General features: G+C 64.1%; 2 protein-coding genes across 9 annotated transcripts; both read right to left on the bottom strand.

The window, feature by feature from the left end:
* Positions 1-166: 166 nt before the first annotated feature.
* On the bottom strand, positions 167-3,502 carry EIF3G (eukaryotic translation initiation factor 3 subunit G). Its single transcript, XM_055700026.1, has 11 exons — positions 3,391-3,502; positions 2,687-2,736; positions 2,155-2,247; positions 1,972-2,060; positions 1,662-1,721; positions 1,320-1,424; positions 1,040-1,229; positions 822-929; positions 588-724; positions 383-489; positions 167-261 (listed from the first exon to the last, which is right to left on the bottom strand). Exons 1-11 carry the CDS (start codon positions 3,408-3,410, stop codon positions 246-248), a joined length of 975 nt encoding a protein of 324 aa, XP_055556001.1. The 5' UTR covers positions 3,411-3,502; the 3' UTR covers positions 167-245.
* Positions 3,503-3,621: 119 nt separating this feature from the next.
* On the bottom strand, positions 3,622-19,773 carry DNMT1 (DNA methyltransferase 1). Of its 8 annotated transcripts, none has more exons than XM_055700017.1 (35): positions 19,636-19,773; positions 16,365-16,407; positions 15,948-16,046; positions 15,709-15,816; positions 15,314-15,596; positions 14,934-15,006; positions 14,649-14,739; positions 14,469-14,509; positions 14,287-14,338; positions 13,928-14,011; positions 13,726-13,835; positions 13,507-13,625; positions 13,230-13,322; positions 12,172-12,323; positions 11,904-12,091; positions 11,192-11,381; positions 10,918-11,015; positions 10,657-10,804; positions 10,439-10,554; positions 10,047-10,248; positions 9,820-9,956; positions 9,533-9,706; positions 8,689-8,910; positions 7,815-8,007; positions 7,286-7,376; positions 6,533-6,667; positions 6,092-6,374; positions 5,863-6,004; positions 5,483-5,649; positions 5,231-5,408; positions 4,904-5,099; positions 4,666-4,829; positions 4,437-4,553; positions 4,254-4,344; positions 3,622-4,139 (listed from the first exon to the last, which is right to left on the bottom strand). In XM_055700017.1, exons 1-35 carry the CDS (start codon positions 19,692-19,694, stop codon positions 4,069-4,071), a joined length of 4,710 nt encoding a protein of 1,569 aa, XP_055555992.1. In that variant the 5' UTR covers positions 19,695-19,773; the 3' UTR covers positions 3,622-4,068. The 8 variants fall into 8 exon arrangements, with proteins under 8 accessions (XP_055555992.1, XP_055555999.1, XP_055555998.1 ...); XM_055700024.1 differs by having other exon boundaries at positions 4,254-4,316; XM_055700023.1 differs by having other exon boundaries at positions 3,622-4,115; positions 4,254-4,316.
* Between the last annotated feature and the right edge of the window lie 826 nt (positions 19,774-20,599).

Raw genomic sequence — 20,599 nt, 5'->3', positions numbered from 1 at the left:
GCTGAAAAGCTGGGATGAGCCGAAAAAACATGAGGAATGGCGGCACCGTGCCCTTTCCCCGCGTCGCTGCTGTCCCCACCGTATGCCTGGGGACAGGGCAGGGGGACAGGGATGGAGTGACACCCCCCCCCCCCCAGTCCCGCAGCAGCTCAGAGCGACACCTCGGTGCATACCAGACCGTACGTCTTTATTTAGAAGTGCCGACCACTCTCGCCAGAAGCCAGCGCGGCACCGGCATGGCAGGTTCAGTTGGTAGAGGGTCTGCGGGGGGAGGAAGAGCGGGGTCAGGAGTGCGCAAGGAGGGAGAGGGGGGGGCCCACAGACAGCCCCCCAGCAGGACCAGGGCCCCCAGTCCCCCAAGTTGACCCCTCCCAGCACTTACTTGGCCCATTCCACGTTGAGGATCAAGTGGTCGTAGCCAAATCCGGAGACGCCAGCAATGGCACGGGCCGCATCCTCGCGGCGGTGGAAGCTGATGAAGGCAAAACCCTGGGGGGGGGGGGGGGGGGAGGAAAGCGAGAGGGTGAGAGGGAGCAGGGGGGGGTCTCCTCCACTCCCCTGAAGGGGGAAACCCACCCCGTGCCCACCTTGGACTGCCCGGTGGTCTTATCCTTGGCTAAATAGATCCTTGAGATGGAACCGAAAGGCCGGAATAACTCCTGGAGATCGGTCTCACGCGTGTCCTCGGACAGGTTGGTGACACGGATCGTGGCGTTGTCGTCGGCTGGGGGGGAAGGAGGAAGGTGACAGTTGCTGGAGGGGCCGTGGGGGAGCAGGGAAAGCTGCTCACCCCACCCCCACCCAGGCCAGGCTCGCCGTACCCCTGCGGTTGGGCTGCATGGACTCCCCGCGGCGGCTGGCTCCGTCTCGCAGGCTGGGGGGGACGTACTTGCCCGTCTTGCTCTGCTGAGCCTGCACCGGCTCCGGCTCTGAGGGCAGGAAAAGCGTCAGGGAAGAGGGAAGGCTGCCCACAGGTAGCCCCCTCCCTGCGCCTCCCCCTCCCCTCCCCAATTTAGGGTAAAGGCATAAACTGCCCCACCTCCGGGTAGTTTCTCCTTCTCGCCTGTGGACAGCCCCAGCTGCTCGGCCAACTCCTTCTGCATCGGCCCCAGCGTGTCCTTGTAGGGGCAGCGGGTGGTCCAGTGGTCGCCCTTGCAGATACGGCACGAGACGATCTTCTGCCCCTTCAGTTTGTTCATGGGATCCTCTTCCTCCTGGCAGTTGAGATCCTGGGGGACAGGGAGAGCCCTGAGTCCCATGGGATGCGCCACGCACCCAGGTATGGCCTCACCAGGGGGCTCCCACCACACCCAACCCACCTCCTTGCTGGTGATGAAGGTCATGAAGACATCGTCACTCACGGTGGTGGTGGCCACGTTCGGCCCGGGGGCGTCAAACTCCGAATTCCCAAATTTCTTCCAGTTCTGAGGAGAAAACAGGGAGGGGGAAAGGAGGGGGAAAGGGGGGGGAGGAGGGGGGTGGCGCTTGCACGGCATGTCCCTGAGCCATCACTGAGTGCAGAGCAGGGAAACGCTCCCCACCCAGGGGTCGTTGGGAGACTGACAAGGAACGGACGGAAGTGGAGGGCTGGGGGATGAAGCGGTTCCCGCTAGAGCGCTGATTTCCCTCTCTCCCTCTCCATTCCCACAGGAAATACTCACCTTCCGGCGAGCCACCGCCTTGGAAGCCTTCCTGGTTTCGATGCGGAAGGTGCGGATGATCTGTAAAAGCACAAAAGAACCGATGGCTGCAGGAGGAGGGACGAGGACGCGCCTCTGCCCCACACGGGCCACGTTTAGGGCTGCCCGAAGGCACCGAGCCAAAACAGGGCTCTGATGGGATGTTCCTCCTGGAGCTGCCCCACGCGCAGGCAGGGATCAGCCCCTGTGCCGGGACAGACTCTGCGAAGGGAAAAAAGGAAGCTCAGCAGCAGGAAGGAGCCAAACCAGCAGCCCGGGACGCGCTCCTCACCTTCACCTTGCGCCCATCCTCTTCCTCACGATACTCCGTGATGGTTTTGATGTTCCCATTGATAAGTTCCTTCGGGGAAGGGAGCGGGCCTGCAGGGAAGGGGGGAACAGTGGGATGGTGTCCGGGGGGGGGGGGGGGGAGTGGTAGGAAAAAGCCCCCCCAAGCCTCTCAGCCAGTTCTCACCTCCCTTCAGCAGCTCGGCCTCAGCGCTGAGGCTGCCGCCCAGCACCCCCGGCAGGGGAATGTCCTTCAGCAGCTCGCTGGTGATGCATTTGTCTGCGGGAAGACGAGGGGGAAAAGTCACCCCATCGCTTGGGGTGAGCCCAGCAGAGGGGGCAGGAACCCCACGTCCTGGCACAGCCTCTCCCCGCAGGGAGGAGGTGCCCCGCTCTCTCCCCCAAGCACAGAAAAAGGTCAAAGAGCCGGAAAATCTCGACTGCTCCAAGTCCCCGGGCTTCCTCAGCCCCTGAAAAGTGGGGAGCAAGGGTGGGGAGCTATATCCTGCTCCTTATCCTGGGTCAGGCACGCTCTGCTCACAAGACCAGCCTCTGAGAAGAGCCAAGGAACCTGTTTTGAACCCTGGATGAGGAGCAGCTGCGTCTCTGGGCTGCAGCAGGAGCAGCAGCTGCTCTTTTTCTCCAGGAAAATCCTCCAGTTGCCGGCAGGAGGAGCAGCAGGAGGAAAATGGGGAGGGAAGTGGCCTAGAGACACTCACCGTCCTCTCCACCCTCCTCTTCCACCTGGTCGGCCCAGCTGGGCTTGGAGCTGTGGAAAGAGCAGAGCCTCAGACCCGCCACCCTCGCCGGGCCTCCTGTGCCCTCGCTCGGGGAACCCTGCTAACCCGTCAGACCCCAGGGTGCTGCCCCCTTCACCCCAGGGTGCTGCCCACTTCGCCCCCTCCACGTTGGGGTGCTGCCCCCTTCACCCCGGGCCCCAGGGTGCTTCCCCCCTTCACTCCCTTTGCCCCCTCCTCCCCAGGGTGCTGCCCCCATCATCCCGGGCCCCGCGGTGCTTCCCCCTTCACGCTGGGGTGCTGCCCCCTTCACGCTGGGGTGCTGCCCCCTTCACCCCGGGCCCCCAGGGTGCTCCCCTCTTTGCCCCCTTCATCCTGGGGTGCTGCCCCTTCAATCCCTTCCCCCTTTGGCCCAGGCCCCTGGGTGCTGCCCCCTTCGCCCCGGGCCACTGCCCCTCGCCGCTCCTGCCCCAGGACCTCCGCTGCCCCCTTCCCTTCACCCACCACAGCCCACCCGAAGGCCGCCCCGGGGCCCAGCAGGCCTCACCGGGGGCCAGGGCCCAGCAGGCCTCACCGGGGGCCAGGATCCGCCAGGTCCCCCCTCCCCCCGCGGGGCCCGCCGGGCCCAGCCCAGGCCCAACCCCCAGACCCCTCCAGGCCCCCCGGGCCCGTCACCGTCCCCTCACTCGTAGTCGCCCGTCGGCATCGCGCTCGCACCGCCCTCACGCTCAGCGCCCGGAAGGAGGCGCCACACTTCCGGCGGCGCTGCGCCACTTCCGGCGTGTGAAGCGGAAGGGGCGGAGCCGAGGGGGCCGCTCTGCACGCCGGGAGGCGGTTGCTAAGCAACACCTGAGTGGTCCCGCGAGGCCGAGGCCTAGGTTAGGCCCGGAGGAAGGAGGAGGTGGGAAGCAGGGGGGTATAATTTATAGGAGAGATTTATTTGAAGAAATATTACAACATATAAAAACTACATAAAGTATCAATTCCCACTTATACAAAGCGGCCGATTATTTTCAATACAATGCGGCATAAAAACAGGGAGCAGGGCCCCAGGGCAGGGCTGGGACCTGAGGGTCCCACAGGGCTCGGCCGGGACCAGGGGGTCCCACAGGGCTCGGCCGAGGGTGGGGGAGGGGCCCGGGGTTGGTAGTAGAGTTTGACCATCACAGACAGCGGCAGAGACAGACACGAGCAGGGCCAGGGGGACAGGCTGGGGCAGCTCCCCACAGACCGGGAAATTGAAAACAAAACAAAAAACGAACAAAAAAAAAACAGAAACAAAAAAAAACCCCAAACAAATAAAAAAGGTTTAAAATAAATCAGTGCATGTTTGGGAGTCCTGGTGCTGGCGGAGAGGCTGCGCCTCAGTTGGCCATTTCCATGGTCTCCATCTTCTCCAGGGCGCTGGTTTCTGGGGAGAGAGGAGGGGGTGACGCTGCCGTACCCCACCCCAGGGGGACAGGATGGGATGGGGCCTGCAGCCCCCAGCCCGAAAGCAGGATGCTGAGAGGAAGGGGCTGGCGGCAGCTCCCGGTGCGGCACCACTTACCCGCTGTGTCTTCCCTCAGCTTCGCCAACACGCACGACTTGATCTCCAGCCCGATGGCTTTGGCTAGAGGAGGAGGCACTGCGTTACCAACCTGCGACAGAAGGAGGGTTACGCTGGGCGCCAGCTCCACCACAGGGATGCCGCCGGCGAGGGGTTCGCCACCAACGAGCCGCCGGCACTCACCTGTCTGTGCTTGTCGAGGATGTTTCCAAAGAGGCGGTAAGTATCGGGGAAGCCCTGGGAGCGGGCGCATTCCCTCACGCTCACCACCCGGTGCTGCTCCGGGTGCAGCACCCGACCCTACAGCAGCAAATAAAAAGAATCCAAGAGTCATGACCATAGTGGTCATTTGGCGTGGCCGCCGGCGACTCCAACCCTTCCCACCAGAGGGGACGGATACGGCAGCACCCACCTGCTTGCCCATGGGCTCAGGGTTGGTGACGGTGGTGCTGAAGAAGCCGTCCCACTCCAGGCGGCCGTAGAGCCCGGCCCAGTGGTTGTGCCGGTTGCCTGTATGCGGCAGGCACCAGGGAATGAGGGTGTTGAATTGTCGGTCCGCAGGGTCACAGGGCTTGCCTGGGGAGACGGAGAAGGTGAGGAAAGGGCTGAACAGGCAACCACAGGTGTGTTTTTAGGGAGCCATCACCCACCTTCGGCACAGGAGCAGACCCCCCGCAGCGCCCCGGAGCTGCTGCGGCCATTTTTCTTCTCGTGGTGCGTATACCGCAGCTTGCGCGTGGTCGTGCCGTCTGAGAGCCGCACCTCGATGTTAGGCAGGTCACGCCAATCAGAACCGGGGGCCAAGGGGATGTGTCTCATCCGGGCTGCAACCAGGGCGCTCATGTCCTGCCAATGACAAGCCCACCGTCACCGACGGCGGGGCAGGGGACACAGAGGGACACCGGTCACCCCCAGGAGCCCCAGTCCTCTCTGGGGAGAAGGCAGCCTGGCCCCCCTTGAGACCCCGGCATCCACACCTTGCAGATATGGTCCCTGAGGATGGGCTGATACTGAGAGCCCCGGATCTGCCGCTGGAACCAGGACTGGGGCTCGCCGTTGTAGGAGATCTCCAAGGCGGAGGCACCGTTCCTGATCTCCGGCAGGTCGGACATGGTGTCCCGCACGGTGATGGTGCGGAAGGGGCCGGAATACGTCCTGGGAGGAAGGAGGGAGCCGTGAGTAGCCGAAACCTCACCCTCGCCAGCCCCGGCACGGCAGCAAAGGCTCACCGGGTGATATTGCTAACAAACTTCTTGTCATCCACCACAACGCTCAGCTGACAGGCACGAGGCGCAAAGACATGCAAAGGCTCAGGGAACATGGGCAGCTTCTCGCCGGGAGCCGCGGCAAGGACGATGGCTCTCCGCCGCGTCTGGGCCACGCCGTACTGGCCAGCCTGGGAAGGAAGGACAACTCCTGAAAGGGCTGGAGCATCCCTGTCCAGTTTGTGCCCTCAAAGAGCTGGGAATATCCCCTCAAACCACCCAGAGAAGCCAAGAAGCAACGCAGCCAGCTGTTCCTGCACAAGGGATGGACCACGGCAGAGCCAGGTGAGAGGAGAAGGGTTTTCACCCCGCTTAATCACCTCGGGGTCACGCACCCACCCTACCTGTAGGACCCCGAAGGTGCACTGGTAACCCATGCGGACAAGGCAGCGCAAGGTGAGCTTCAGCACCATGGAACGCTTGAAGGACACAAAGTTCCTGACGTTCTCCAGAAGGAAAAACCGCGGTCTGTAGTAGTCGCAGTAGCTGCGAGGAGGGAAAAGAGACACAGGAGCAATGGCTGAGCGCAGGGTCCGCACCCCAACACAGCTCCTCGCCACCTCCCCTGCTCACCTGAGGAAGGAGACCACCAGGGAGTTCTTGAACTTGGAGTAGGTGCGGGAGTTGAAGCGGTTCATGCCGCTGAAGCCCTGGCATGGGGGACCACCGCACAGCATCTCCACGTCCCCCTTCTGCGGCAGCTTCTGCCCCAGCGAGTTGGTTTTCTCGCCAGACATGACCAGCTTCAGCAGGACGTTGCAATCCTCCGTGAAGACGGTAGTGCCGGGATTGTTCAGTCGGAAAGCCTGGGCGGCCGGCTCCCACATCTCGATGGCCCAGAGCGTCTCCGACACGCCTGGGGAGAGACAAAGCTGAGGATCTTGAGCCTGTGCGGAGGAGCAGAGCGCTGGCTCGCCCTCCCTGCTCCCGGCACATGCCAAACACAACTGTCAGCTCGGAGGAGCCGAGCGGGCAAGCTCGTCACCCCACCGCTGTCCCCGCTCTGCCGCTCACCTGCCTGGTGGAAGCCCTCAGACAGCCCTCCGCAGCCGGAGAAGACATCCAGGGTCCGCAGCTTGGGGAGCTTCAGCTCAGCCGGCTCCTGCTCGGCCTGCTCACAGCTCACCGACGACTTCCCTTTGCCTTTGCCTGCAAACACAGCCCCACTCGCATCAAAAAGCAAAGTCATTTCCTCCTCTCAGTGCTTACAAGGCAAATTCTTCTCCCTCTCCTCCACAACACTCCAAACATCAGCTTCGAGCACCTTTCAGCCCCTTAAGCGTTTCACTGCTGCTGCCAGAATCCGCCCCCTTGCCCTTGGAAGCCTCTCTTCTTTCCCCCCGCCATCCCTTTGCAGCCAGCAGCCCGTGGGCACAGGCAGAGCTTCTCAGGGTCAGCGGGGCACAGCGATAACGCAACAGGGCATCTCCCCGCGCCGGGAGAAGGGTACAAAGCCCTATGCTACGGAGCAACCAGCCCCTGGCAGAGGGTTGGCAAGAGAAAAAGCTTTGAGATCTCTCAGGGACCAGGTGCTCTCGCCACGAGGTTTATTTTTGAAAAGATTAGGTGCCTTCAAAAAAAAATAATAAAAAATAAAAAACCAGAGCTGCAGACCACATCGCTGCATCCTGCCAGAGCGTCGGAGCAAGGAGGAGGGCGCAGACACATCTGGTCGGTGCGGCAGGTCTTATCTCCGCTCGGCAGCGCTTAACGGCAAACACAAACTGGTTCACCCGCCCAAGACCTCTCCCCCTTGAGCAGACTTGCCTTTCCCTTTCCCCTTCCCCTTCCCTTTATTGCCAGAGCTCCGAGCGTGGTTGGGAGGATCTTCAAAGCTCTTGGTTTTTGCGTTGTAAGCCTGGGGAAAGAGAAAAAGTTCAGGACACTGGAACGTGAAGAATTTTTCTAGCTCAGGAACGACCGAGGCATTGCCAAGACCCCACGGGAGCTGCGAAACCAAAGGGCAGGACACAGGCGCAGTGTGGGGGCCTGTCACCTCCCTCTCAGTCACCTCCCAGAGCCGGGGTGGCCACCTGAGGGGCCAAATTTAGCCCCTCAGCTCCACGGGGAGCAGCTGCTCCAGCCGGTCACCCAGATTAAAGCTTCCTTTCTATCTGAGAGTCAAGTCCCCAGGAGGTTTCACCCAGCTCCAATCCTCGCTCTGCACAACACCCCCTCTGTGCAAGACACACGCGGGGCAGCAGGACAGCCCGTGCCAACACCTGTTCTGCTCAGCCCCTGGGGGCTCAGCACCCAGAGGGACACAGCCAGACCCGTCGAGCGCCGGGTCCCTCACCTCCAAGAAGTAGAAGCGGTCAAGCCCGCCGGCGGAGTAGTCCTGAATGCTCTCCGTCAGATCCTCCCCGTACACCACTGTGCAACGGCCCTGCACCGCACGGAAATCGACCGTCGTCTCCTCGTCGCTCCAGTACAGGAGGTTGATGTCCGCATGGTAGCTGGCTTTCATGGATTTGTGCGTGTTTTCGGGTCTGCAAGAGGAAAAAAAAAAAAAAAAAAAACAAACCACCAGGAGGAAACGTTTTCAGCGAGATCCTCACCGCCATCCAGCCTCTGGCGCTCACACTGCTCTGTCTCCCCAGAGAGAGGAGGGTTTTTTTCCTCCAGCTGCACATGTTCACTGGCACGGCCCGGGCACAGCACCAAAGGGATGTTTTCTTTCACACCAACGGGAGTTTTTTGAGGGGGGGTCTTCTTAAAGGGAGGGGGAACCACCACCAGAGCTGGTAAGTGAATTTAAAGGCAGAGAGAGCTAAAGCGAGGAGCTGTTACGCTTGAAACACGCAGTCCCGAGCATCAGCACGTTCCTCTCCCGCTGCCAAGGCTCTTCACACACATCCCTCCGTGGTGGGGGGCGGGGGGGGATGACTAAGAGCCTGCAAATGTCTGGGTAAACACCCACGCCCTGGGATGGCGCTGGCGGTGTGGTACAGCACCGGGGGCTGAGCCCAAAGCGCCGCGGTAAGCCCCTTCGAGCAGCGCCCACACTGCGGCGGCTCAAGGCGCCTGGCTCCGATGCGACCTCGAGCTGATGGCGCAGAGCTTTTCCCAGCACCTGCGCTCTCAGGCCGGCCCTGCAGCCCACTTCGGGGCTGGGGGGTGGGGTGGGGGGAGGGCTGTGCACCCCCACAGACCCCAGCAGTGCCGCTCACCTGTAAAACTTCCAGATGTGCAGCTTGATGTCAGCCTCGTTGGGTTTGCCGTTGCTGCGGATGTTGCAGAAGATCTCTTTGATGCGGCCCACGCGGTAAGGGTCGGGAGCATCCAGGTTGCTGCCCTTGATGTACTCCGAGTACTTGCGGTAGTGCTCCGGGTGCAGCTCCTCATCCACCGCCTCCTTTTTGGGGCGCTTGGCTGGGCTGGCAGGTTTCATGCTGGGGAGATGGGGAGAAAAGGAAGTTGAGGTATCCCTTTCCCCCCCAAAAAAAATACCCTAACAGCACAGAGCATCCTCCCCCAGCGCTGCCTAGCCTGCCTGCTTCCTCCTCGACGGAAGGTGGGCACCAAGCCACCACAGCAGCACCGGCACCGAACCTCCCGCTCCACAGCGCAAGCGTTTTACATCCCATAACCGTGCCTGGCTGCAGTCTGGGGTGCCCTACATGTCGCTGCCCCGGCCCTCTTCCCAAAAATTTGCCATTTCTCCTCCGGTAATTACAGGCAGCAGGCAGGGTCTTGTTTCACCTTTCATCTACCCAGGCTCGCTCTTTTGGAAGAAAAAGTAACACGCAAAAGGATTCCGAGTCATCTGCCAAAATACAGCAGCTCAGCAATTGGGGTTGTCTGAGCAGGGAGAAGTCGCTCGGTTTAACGACGGGAGGAGAAATTGGGGTCAGAAGCACCTTGATTTTTAAGCTAAGCTTTTGGAAATAAGGGCGATGGGGTGCTTTGTTTACGGGTGGGATTCGCCACCCGCAGACTACGTCCTCTGCTACCAAAAGCTGGACCAAACAGCATCCTGAGAAGCGAGTAAACCGCCCCCCTGCGAGCACCAACCTGAAGGAAAAAGCTTCTGGCAGGAGGTAGACACCATCTCCCACCCTGTACTGCACTCCGTTCTTGGTGGCCATGGCGTAGAACATCTTCCCATCCCCTTCCTCCAAGGGCTCGGCCACTTTGGGTATCTCCTTGTGCCTTACCTCGTCCAGGCGCGTGCAGCTCATGCAGAACCTGTGGGAATGGGGACGGAACGCGGGGGTGGGGACCCTGCCAAAGCCAAGAAGCTCCGGCCACCCATTTTGGGCAAAGCAGACCCCGAGCACCTCTGCCCCGCGCGCGCTCACTTGTATTTGTTGTCTTCCGTGGGCTGAGTTTTCGGCGGGGACTCGAATCGAGCGTACTCCTGGTCGTACCACATCTGATAAAAATAAGTTCTCCCGTCGTCTTCCACCATCTTGATCTCCATGTCCAGCCCGCCCTGCTAGGAGAGAGGTGTTCACAGGGATCGGTGACGCCGCTCACACCGGGCCAGCTCCGGGCCAGCGCCAAGGTTTGCAGGGCTGTCACCCACCTCCATGGACCAGTTCTCCGAGGGCGCCTTGTAGATCACTTTGACTTTGCCATGGATGTAGGAGAGCTGCATGTCCTCGCACTCGTCCACCAAGAAGAGCTCCAGGGGGTCGGAGGTGGCCCCCAGGACGGTGTCCGAGCCCGGGCAGAACCAGTGCGCGTGGAACATTTGGCCACTGCTGTCCTCCCACATGGCTGTCACCCTGAGGGGGAAGGAGCCAGGGTTACGAGGCACCAAAAAAGCTGCTCTGAGCCTCGCCAGAGCCAGAGAGCCCCCAGACAGCAGCACAGCCACGCAATTAGCGTTCTCTAATTGGGAAGGTCAGCTGTTCCCACGCACATCCACCCCAACAGGAGGCAGAAATTCAGCCCCTTCAGCAGCACGGCACCGACCTGGCGAGGTAGAGGGGCTTGGTGGGATCGTCGGGACTGACGGAGACACAGTCTCCCACCTCCAGGGTCTCCGAGTCGATGCAGACCCTCTGGTAGTAGTCCTTCTTCCCATCGCTCTGCAGAAGCGGCGGGACAGCGGAGAACCCCGTTAAACCCCCCCACGCGGGCGAGCGACGCAGCCCAAGCACCCCCCCCAGCGGGGTCCTGCCCAGCCTCACCTTGACGGGCTCCCCCACCCAGGAGATACGGCTCTTGTTCTGCTTCTTCTTCCTGCCCTGCAGCATCTTCTTGGGCGAGGGCATCTCGGGGATGTTGTCATCTACCTCCTCGTCCTCATCAGCTTCCCGGACGGCCAGGTTGGGACACCTGGGGACACAGGGACCGGCATTGCAGCAGGGCAGGGGGCAGAGACCACGTCCCCTCTCTCCGGATGCGGAGAGGGTTTTGGTAGGAGACATCGCTGCCCGGGTGAGACGCACCTCCTCTGCAAACAAGCCTGCTTGCTCCGGCCGCTGCCCCCGAACTTCACCATGTTCTGGCAAGCTTTGCACTTCCCGCACTCGGGCTGCTGGCAGACCTGGAGCAGGGAGAAGGGACAGTGGAAACCCCTCAGGCAGGGACAGCGGGAAGCTCCGTGGCTTCTGGAAACAGCTCCCCCGCCCCAAAGGAGCGACCCCAGAGGGGGCAATTCATCTGGGATGGAAGGGACGGCAGGGGGATCGGGTCACTTCAGCGCCCCCCCCCCCCCATTACCTCGCAGACGCCACAGCGCCGGCGCTTCATGGCGTTCTCCTTGTCATCTTCCTTCTCATCCTTCTCGATCTGCTCCGAGAAGAAGGTGTCGAAGATGAGGTACACCAGCTTGGTGGTGGTAGCTTTGGTGGGACCTTTGTCCTTGTCTATTTTGGTGGGGTGCCGGATGGCCTGCCGCCTAACAGCTCGCCTGTGACCAAGGGGACAGCGGTGAGAGGCGACTCCCTGCCTCAGATCGCTGACAGCTACAGCCACAAGGAACAGCCTGGCACCCAAGGAGGATCCCCAGGGAACAGAGCTCTCCCCAGGGCACCCAAGAGGCCAGGTCCACGGCAGGATCCCCTGACAGGATCCCCTGACAGGCACCCAGGAACGCGCTGTGGCTGGCACAGGGTCCCGAAAGGATGCTACAGCGGGGCAGGGAGCAAAGCCAGGCTCCGGGGACCCAACCCAGCGCCTTTCCTCGCTCAGGGAAGCACTAGGCTGAGAGTTTTTTCCAGTTTGGGGAGGATTTCTACTCCAGTTTCCCAGTGCTGCTCGTGCTACTGAGCATAAATCCTCAGATCATCCCAGCTGGGAACAAGCCAAAAGCTTTTCCTGGCAGGATCCCCCGCGCAAAGCCGACGGGAACCAACCCGCCGGGCTCCTCCTGGGATGCACCGAAGCCAAGCGCCCCCCAAAAAGCGTGTCTACACGGGGCCACCGGGCTCACCTCTTCCCCAAGGTGACTCCAGCCAACTTGATCAAGTCCCTCATGCAGGGCGTGATGAGGACGGGGGGTTCGTCGCTGTCGCCGGCTTCGTCGTAGCTTTCCACCTGCTCCACCACAAACTGGGCATGTCGCAGGAGCGAGTCCTCTGTGAAGCGGTTGAAGTTCAGCCCCGCGGGAGGTACGGTGGTCTGCGAGGAGGGGTTGGTTAGGGAAAGGGTGCCGGAGCGACTCCCCCCCCCCGGGGATGCCACCGCCGTTGGATTTTCACCTCGATTTTGTTGAGCAGATCCTCGTAGCTGACGTCGCGGTTGTTCTGCAGGAACTCGACGACGATTTTACTCATGTAGATCTTCTCTTGCATGAGGGCGAATATGGGGGCGTACTCCTCACTGGGCTCCATCAGGATGTAATCCGCGAAGGCTGCGGGTAGTTAAAATACCGGGAAATTTAGCGGGATTTCAGGATGAGCGAGTCCTGCCGGGAGGAAGACCAGCCCACCCACGCCGCTACAGCACCGAGACGTAAGTCTGCAGGGATGCTCTACCACGAGCCAGGACCCACGGGCACTCAGCTATCGCCACCAAAGCGAGGAGGGAGGGGGGACGCAAGGTGGGGTGCGCTATCCGTGCGCTAGCCTTCTCTTTTTGCTGTTCCCTGATTAGAAAACAAAGATAATCCAGGGTTTGGGTTTGGGTTTTTTTTTTTTCCTCTCACTACAAACTCCATTTGCTGATGCGCAGGAGAGTTAAGTCCTCTGATATCACCAGGGTTCCTTGCAATAACGGTGAAGGGAGAAAGCTTTTAAAGCCCCCAAAAATCAGCTGCTTCCCCCAAATAAGCTACGGGGGGGCGGGGGGGAAGCCAGCTGGGACACGGAGCCAAGGGCTGGCCGGGACTGGGCGTTCCTCCAAGACCTTTCTCAACACAAACCTGTCCAAAAAGCCTGGGGAGTAGAGTAAGAAAGCAACAGAGCCCCGCAACGGGGCCAAGAGGTCAAGAGCAAAGAGAAGACTCCCTCCGAGAGAGACCCTGACCCGGCCTCGCTTGTCCCAGCTCCGACAGCCTCACGCAGGGCGCTGCCAAGCAGCTGCGAGCTCAGCAAGCGGTTTTGTACGCGTTTAGGCGCCGCTGTGCTAAATAAACCCAGAGCCACGCGTCGGCACGGTCCTCCACCTCGCCCTGGGCTTGTTGGGGCCGGTTCCCGGCAGCAGCGAAGTCCACGAAGCCAAATAAAGCTCCTTCACCAGCCGGATACATGATGGAGACTGTGATCCCAAGCCAGACGTGCTCCCCGAGCCCAACGCCCCCCCATCCTCGCTCACTCACCTGTGGTGAAGCCGATCAAAGCCTTCTCCCCTCCATCGAACCCCGTAATCCACCAGGCGTTTATGGGTCCCAACTTCTTGGCTCTCACCCCACCTGAAAGCAAGAAAACCCCAATTTCAGCCTTCAGCACCCAAAAACACCCAAGCCCCGAGCGACTGCAGGATGCCAAATCGCCACCTGGACCCGCCTTCGTTTTGCGCAAGGCGTCAAGGCAAGATGTAAGGTGACAAACCGCCCCGCCCCTGCGGCCCCCGAGGCTCCTCCGCGCCCGACTCACCGTCCAGACAAGGGTTATCGTCGTAGATGGGCTTCACGGCACCACTGAAATACAACTCGATGTTCCTCTCGATCAAGCCGGTGTCAAAGGGGCACAAGTGACCTCGCTTGTCGTAGACGCTGGCGAAGGACGGAGATGGGAGCTCGACGCCTTATCCCGGGAGGTTTGTCAATGTAGCAGGTTTTGAATCGCCTGCTTTCCGCCCGCCCCCCCCCTCACCTAAAAGAGGTGACTTTGTGCTGCGGCAGGTCCTCGTAGCTCTCAAAGCCATCTTCGTTGGCGTCGAAGAGGGACAAACGCTCGTCCGTCAGCATTTCTGGCTCCTCCAGCTACACCAAGGAGAGCAGACGTTGCTGAAGGAGCATTCCCGTTAGCGCCACAGCTCTCCCCGCGCCCGGAGAAGGAGCGTTAAATCCCTTACGGCATCATCAGGATCCCCTTGGAAGAATTTGAGGTCGGGATCATCGAGGTACTGCCTGCAGTCGACGCACTTGGGAGGGGTGGTCTGCAAGACAAGGGAGGCTGCGTCAGCTTCTCCCTCCCCCCACGGTCCCGTTCATTAGCGCAAACGAGGGTTTGTAAAGCACAACAGCGGCCGCTGCCCTGGCATTGAAAGCAGCTCCCCAAAACCAACCCCCCCAGCGAGGTTGGGAAGCTGGGTGGGCTGGAAACGGCTTTATCTTTCCCTTAGCCCAGCCCTTTAAAAGAGCTAAAAAATTTTAAAAAAATAAAAATAAAAAAGTCACCCTAAAACGCTGAGATGGAGGAAAACGAACTTACTTTAGCAGGTGTCGTAGTCTTAACCTGAGTAATTTCATCTTTTATCTCTGACCTGGGTGTAAAAAGGTACAGAGGGATGAAGACAGCGGCGTAACATCGTCGTCCTCCCCGTCTCACCGAGGCCACGGCGGAGGGAAACAGCCCCAGGCCCAACGCAGGGCCTTCCTCCTCCTCCTCCTCACCCTTCTTTGGTTTCGATTTTAATCCTCTTCTCATCTTGCTCCTTGAGGGAGAAACGAAGGGGCGTGAGGGGAGGTTGGAGAGTGCGACGCCCTCCAAGACAGCACACCCAACCCCAGCGCCGCGGCGGCCCGGCAAAGCCGCCGGCAAAGCCCTCAGCTGCCCCCGGTGCCGGCACACACCTTGTCCTCCAGCTCCTCTTCCTCCTTCTCCACATTCATGGCCTCCTGCTTCACCTCCCCGTTCACCTCCTCCGATTTCCGTTTGTTGGACCTAACGGTTTGTAAACGCAACGGATGAAGCAGAGGAGCCAACGGCACGAGGATCTGGGGCTCTCCCGGCCAGTCCCATCGAGAATCGCGACTTTTGGGAGCCCCGGGTGGCAGAGAGGAAGAAGAGGGCGAAGGCTCCCGCGGGGGGGATGCGGTAAAAGGAGGCAGAGGCCCCAGCCCTGCCACCAGACTGACCCTTTGGAGAACATGCTCAGGATGGTCGGCTGCCGGCCAGAGCTCCGAGTGACGCGGGAACTGGCGGGAGACTCTGTTAGGGAGAGGACGAAGGGGCGCGTTAACGATGGGGACCCGCTGCCCTTCCCCCACCCAACACCCCACAGGGCTGGGACCACCGTGGGTGACAGCACCCCTTCTCCGGGCACCCCAGCATCCTGGTGGGACAAGGCAAGGAGACGCCAAAACTGTTCCTGGGGCCGGTGAGGGGTGGAACTCTGCACTCAATCCCTCCGGGAACCGTTGTGCTCCCAGTTGGTAATTAATAGCACTCAATTAATTCATTTAAATCTGTCGGGAAAGAGAACGGAAAAGCAAGTCGCCCCCGGCACCGCCATTACTTTTACTCTCCCCGTTGGAGCGGCTCCTCCTGGCCTTGCGCGCCCGCGGTGTGGGGACCGATAAAGAGGAGGAGGAAGAGGTGGCTGCTTCCTCCACTGCTTCCTCCATCTCCATCGCGCTGTCTTCTTCCCCGTCGGGCCCGGCTCGCTCCGAGTCCTCGTCGCTCCCGTAGGTGCCGTTTTTGGTGCAGCCATTGGATGCCTGCAACAGCGGCACCGCGGCCCCATTCTCCACCGCCAGCTCTTGGTGCAGCAGGGCCTTCACCTTGGCCAGGTACCTCTCCTGGGAGGGGAGAGCAGCGGTTAAACCACCCGGCCACGGCGCTGCCACAACCCCAAAGCCACCAAAAAACGGGGCGGGGGGGGTGGGGGGGGGGGGGCAGGGGGTGTCTCACCTCCGAGAGCTCTTTGCAGCGGAGTTTGGCTTCCAGCTCGCTCAACTGGTTCTGGACATCGGCTTGGAGGAAGCCATGGATGAGGCTCAGCTTCTCCTTGACGCACTCCTGCGGGGACGGAGGGGACGGCGTGGGGCGGGCGGCGGTGACGTTCCCCGCGGGGCTCGGTGGAGCGGCGTCTCCGTAGGCGGCCGGGCTGAGCCGAACCGCCGGTGGCTCCGAAAGCGGGCGCCGCTCACCCAGCTCGCGAGGACCCTCCCGAAAGGAGGTGACGGTGGGTTCCATATGACAACGGACAGCGCCGACACCGGGACTACGACCTCACCGGGTCCAGGGAGCTGGGCCAGCAAGGGAGACACGGCGGGGTCTCACTCGGCCAGCCCGCCACACCGTCCCCCCCTGCCCCACGCCGTGGGGCGCTGGACCCCCCCCCCATCCTGGTGACGGCTGGGCAGCACCGCTGGATCGCAGAGTTATCCGGGCATCCAGGAGCCGGCTCCGGCGCCCTGCCGGCTCCCACCGCTGCGAGCCGGAGCATCCCCAGCCTGACGGCAGCACCCGGTGCGGGACCGGCGGTGACGGCATGGGATGACGGCGCCCAAACCGGAGCAAAGCGTGGACGGAAACGCGGCTCCCGAGGATCCGGAGCCACTCACCTTCTCGCTCAGGCTGTCTTCATCCCTCTCCAAGTCCTGCAGCCTGGAAAAGAAGAGAGTTGGGGGTTTCACCGTGCTCCACCGACGAGGTTACGATGCGGGGGGCGGGGGGGGCAACCGGGACGGCCCCCCCAATCGCTTTGACGGCTCTAGAAGTGGCACCTGGCGAAGGAGCGGCGCAGGCCACGGCCGCAACGTGCGGCCAGACACGCTCGGAGCAAGGGGGATGCTCAGCTCCCAGGCGGGGAATAAGGGGGGGGGCTGCTAGCAGGACGCCGGAGCCCAAGGGACCCCCCCCCACACACACACAGGGTAATGGCGGAGGCTCGTTGCCCACCCGTACCCCACCCCGGCAAAAAAGCCAGCGGGAGGAGAAGCCACGTGTCACGGTGGCACAAAGCGGCGACCGAGGGTGGGGGGAAGCGGCTGGCGCTACCCCTGGGCGGCGGGGACAGCCCCCAGCCCCACGGTGAGGAGGAAACACCGGAGCTCCCCCACCCCCCACCCCAATTCACCGTGGCTCTCCCAACTGAAACGGGGAGCCCAGCTGCCAGAGCGGGGCCACGCGGCCACCGGTCCCCCGGGCCACGGGATGGGACCTCGCCGGTGCCACCGGGACGTTGGTTCCCATCTCACCTCCGGCCGCTCGGGGTTGTTTTGGTTTCCTACCCTCACGCCGCCGCCAGTTCCTTCAAACCGGAGCTAAGGGGGGAAGGGGTCCCCCAACAACACCCACCCCCCTAAAAAAAAAAAAAAAGGGGGGGGGGACAGGGGGGATAAAACCCGTCTGACACCTGGCTTTGAGGACGGCCACGCAGCCGGAGACCCCCGGCAACCGGGAAAAAGTCGGGGCGCAGGGGGGCTGTGCCGCAGCAGAAGGGGGGAGCCAAACCGGAGAATGGCTTGAGCGCAGCGGGGGGGGGAAGTGGGGGGGGAGTGGGGGGGAGTGGGGGGGCCCCCCCCTTCCCGCTGGCCAGGGGATGCCGGGAGGCAAGCGGAAGGGACAATAGCCGGCGGGGAGGACGGCGCAGGAAACACCAAACCTTCCGTGCCCCCCCCCCAAACCTTCCATGTGCCCCCCACCCCAAACCTTCCGTGCATCATCCCCCCCCAAACCTTCCGTGCGTCGTCCCCCCCCCCAAACCTTCCATGTGCCCCCCAAACCTTCCGTGCGTCGTCCCCCCCCCCAAACCTTCCATGTGCCCCCCAAACCTTCTGTGCGTCGTCCCCCCCCCCCAAACCTTCCATGTGCCCCCCAAACCTTCTGTGCGTCGTCCCCCCCCCAAACCTTCCATGTGCCCCCCAAACCTTCCGTGCATCATCCCCCCCCCAAACCTTCTGTGCGTCGTCGTCCCCCCCCAAACCTTCTGTGCGTCGTCCCCCCCCCCCAAACCTTCCGTGTGCCCCCCAAACCTTCTGTGCGTCGTCGTCCCCCCCCAAACCTTCCATGTGCCCCCCAAACCTTCTGTGCGTCGTCCCCCCCCCAAACCTTCCGTGTGCCCCCCAAACCTTCTGTGCGTCGTCCCCCCCCCCCCAAACCTTCCGTGCGTCGTCTGCCCCCCCCCCCCAAACCTTCCATGCGTGTCCGTCCCCCCCACCCCCTGTCTGGGGGGTGGGGGGGGACGTGGGGATGGTGCTGGAGCCCTCCGGAGCCAGGCGGGGGATGGCTCAAGACCCCCAACCCAATCTCCCCCCCACGCCCCACTCCCCCCCACCCCCCCTCCAGGCAGGGATTTGTGCCATCCCCGACCCCCCCCCCCAAAAAAGATGGGGGGCTACTGAGGGTCGTGCCCCCCCCCCCCCCAAGTGGCTGGTTGCGCCTTCGGTCCCTGCCCCGAGCGGCAGCGTGGGGACAAAGCCACGCGGGGGGCAAGGCCAGGCGCCCCCACCGCCACGTGGGGCCGAGCTGTGGGGCAGCAACACCCTGGTGGCCCCCCCACCCCCGAGGGAGCCCCCCCCCCATCAGCTGGGGGCAGAGGGGGCTGCGGGGACCCCCGGTGCAGTGCTGAGCCGTGGTGGGGCTCGCCAAGGGGCAGGGGGGCTACGGAGCGCGATGCTGGGGGGGCGGTGTGAGTATGGGGGGGGCGGGGGCGGGGGGCTATGCGATGGGGGGGCTCAGAGCACTGCATGGGGGGTCAAGGAGAGCTGGGGGGGTCTGTGCGATGGCTGGGGGGGCTCAGGGCAAGGGGGGGGGCGGGTCAGGGGAGTGCAGGGCTGGGGGGCTCAGCACGCTGCAGGGGGGGTCAGGGCAGTGGGGGGGGCTCAGGGCACTGCATGGGGGAGTCGAGGAGTGCTGGGGGGTCTGTGCGATGCCTGGGGGGGCTCAGGGCAGTGCACGGGGGGGGCAGGGCAGTGTGGGGGGGTCAGGGAGTGCTGGGGGGTCTGTGCGATGCCTGGGGGGGCTCAGGGCACTGCACGGGGGGGCAGGGCAGTGTGGGGGGGTCAGGGAGTGCTGGGGGGTCTGTGCGATGCCTGGGGGGGCTCAGGGCACTGCACGGGGGGGCAGGGCAGTGGGGGGGGGTCAGGGAGTGCTGGGGGGTCTGTGCGATGCCTGGGGGGGCTCAGGGCAGTCACAGGGGGGGTCAGTGCTGGGGGGTGTCAGGGCCAGCCAAGGGGGCCAGTGCAGTGCAGGGGGTGCCAGGGGAGGGGGGGCGGGGGGTGCCAGGGCTGGGCTGGGGGTGTCAGGGACGGAACGGGGGGGGCTGGGGGGTGTCAGTGCCCGGCCAAGGGGTGTCAGGGCTGGGGGAGGGGGCAGGGCCGGGGGGGGGGGCCAGGGCCCGACCAGGGGGTGTCAGGGCCGGGCCGGGGGGCGTGTCAAGGCCCCGTCAAGGGGTGTCAGAGCCGGGGGGTGCCAGGGCCGGAGGGGGGGGGAAGGGGGGAGGGGGGCAGAAGACGCGGGGGGGCTGGGGCTGTCAGTGTCTGGCCAAGGGGTGCCAGGGCCGGGGGGTGGGGGCTGGGGGGTGTCAGGGCCCGGCCAGGGGGTACCAGGGCTGGGGGGGGGCGGGGTTTGGGCAGGGCTGGGGGTGCCAAGGCCGGGGCGGGGGGGGCTGGGGGGTGTCAATGCTGCTCCGGGCCGGTGGGTGCCAAGGCCGGAGGGGGGGGCTGGGGGTGTCAGTGCCAGGGCCGGGGGGCGTCAGGGCCTGGGGGGGCGGGGCCGCGGGGTGCCAGGGCCGCTCCGGGCCGGGGGGGTGCCGGGGAGCGTGGGGGCGGGGGGGTGCCAGGCCGGGCCGGGGGGCGCCCCGGCGGGGGGCCGGGGGTGCCGGGGACTCACCGTCGGCGCAGCTCGGCGGGCAGCGGGGCCGGGGGCAGCGGCGCGGCCCGGGCCGGCATCGGGGCGGCGGCGGCGGGAGCGGCGGGGCCGGGCGGCGGATTCGCGCGGAAACCAGCGGCGGGGGCGGGGCGGCGCCGGGCCAGACCATGGCAGCGGGGGCGGGGGGGGGCGGGCGAGACCACTGCGGCGGGGGAGGGGGGCAGGACAGACCATTGCGGGCCGGAGCCCGGGGGGGGCGGGGGGGGTGTGGGGGGGTGTGTGGGGAGGCGCCTGCGGGGGGCGGGCAGAGAGGGGACCCCCCCCGGCCGAGGGGCCGCGGGCCGGGCGCGGGGCGGTACCTGTCCGGGGGCGGCGGAGCGGGGCGGCACGGGCGGGCGCCGCACGGAGGGGCCCGGCCGGCGGGAGGGGCCGCCCCGGGGGGGAGCGGACCACTGCGGGGCGGGGGGGGGACGGGGGGACGTACCACTGCGGGGCGGGGGGGACACGGGGGCACGTACCACTGCGGGGCGGGGGGCGACGTAACACTGCGGAGCCGGGGGTGGGGGGGAACAGGGGAACGTACGACTGGGGGGGGGGGGGGAGACGGGAGACAGACACAGGGGAACGTACCACTGCGGGGGGGGGGACGGGGGGACGTACCACTGCGGGGCGAGGGGGGGACAGGGGGACGTACCACTGCGGGGCGGGGGGATGTACCACTGAGAGGTGGGGGGGGCGGGGAGACGTACCACTGAGAGACGGTGGGGACGTACCACTTTGGGGGGGGAGGGGGGGAGGCGGAAGAACGTACCATTGCGGGGCAGGGGAGGGACAGGGGAGACGTACCACTGCGGGGCCGGGGGTGAGGTGGAGGCACGTACCATTGCGGGGTGGGGGGGGACGACAGGGAGGACGTACCACTGCGAGTTGGGGGGGGGGATAGGGGGATGTACCACTGAGGGCTGGAGGGACACGGGTCAGAGCA

This window comes from Falco cherrug, assembly GCF_023634085.1.
Source record: "Falco cherrug isolate bFalChe1 chromosome 11 unlocalized genomic scaffold, bFalChe1.pri SUPER_11_unloc_7, whole genome shotgun sequence".
Taxonomy (NCBI): Eukaryota; Metazoa; Chordata; class Aves; order Falconiformes; family Falconidae; genus Falco; species Falco cherrug.
This window is presented reverse-complemented; position numbering and strand designations above follow the sequence as displayed.

Bases quoted from the DNA above. Each gene is read 5' to 3' on its own strand.
- EIF3G (XM_055700026.1), bottom strand. From the start codon at position 3,410: ATGCCGACGGGCGACTACGA. The intron at 1,425-1,661 runs GTGAGTATTTCC...TTTTCTCCTCAG, and splicing joins AGGCGGTGGCTCGCCGGAAG to AACTGGAAGAAATTTGGGAA. The intron at 490-587 runs GTGGGCACGGGG...CCCCCCCCCCAG, and splicing joins AGACCACCGGGCAGTCCAAG to GGTTTTGCCTTCATCAGCTT.
- DNMT1 (XM_055700017.1), bottom strand. From the start codon at position 19,694: ATGCCGGCCCGGGCCGCGCCGCTGCCCCCGGCCCCGCTGCCCGCCGAG. The intron at 16,408-19,635 runs GTGAGTCCCCGG...CTTCTTTTCCAG, and splicing joins CCCGCCGAGCTGCGCCGACG to GCTGCAGGACTTGGAGAGGG. The intron at 13,836-13,927 runs GTAAGGGATTTA...TCCTTGGTGTAG, and splicing joins AAGGGGATCCTGATGATGCC to CTGGAGGAGCCAGAAATGCT.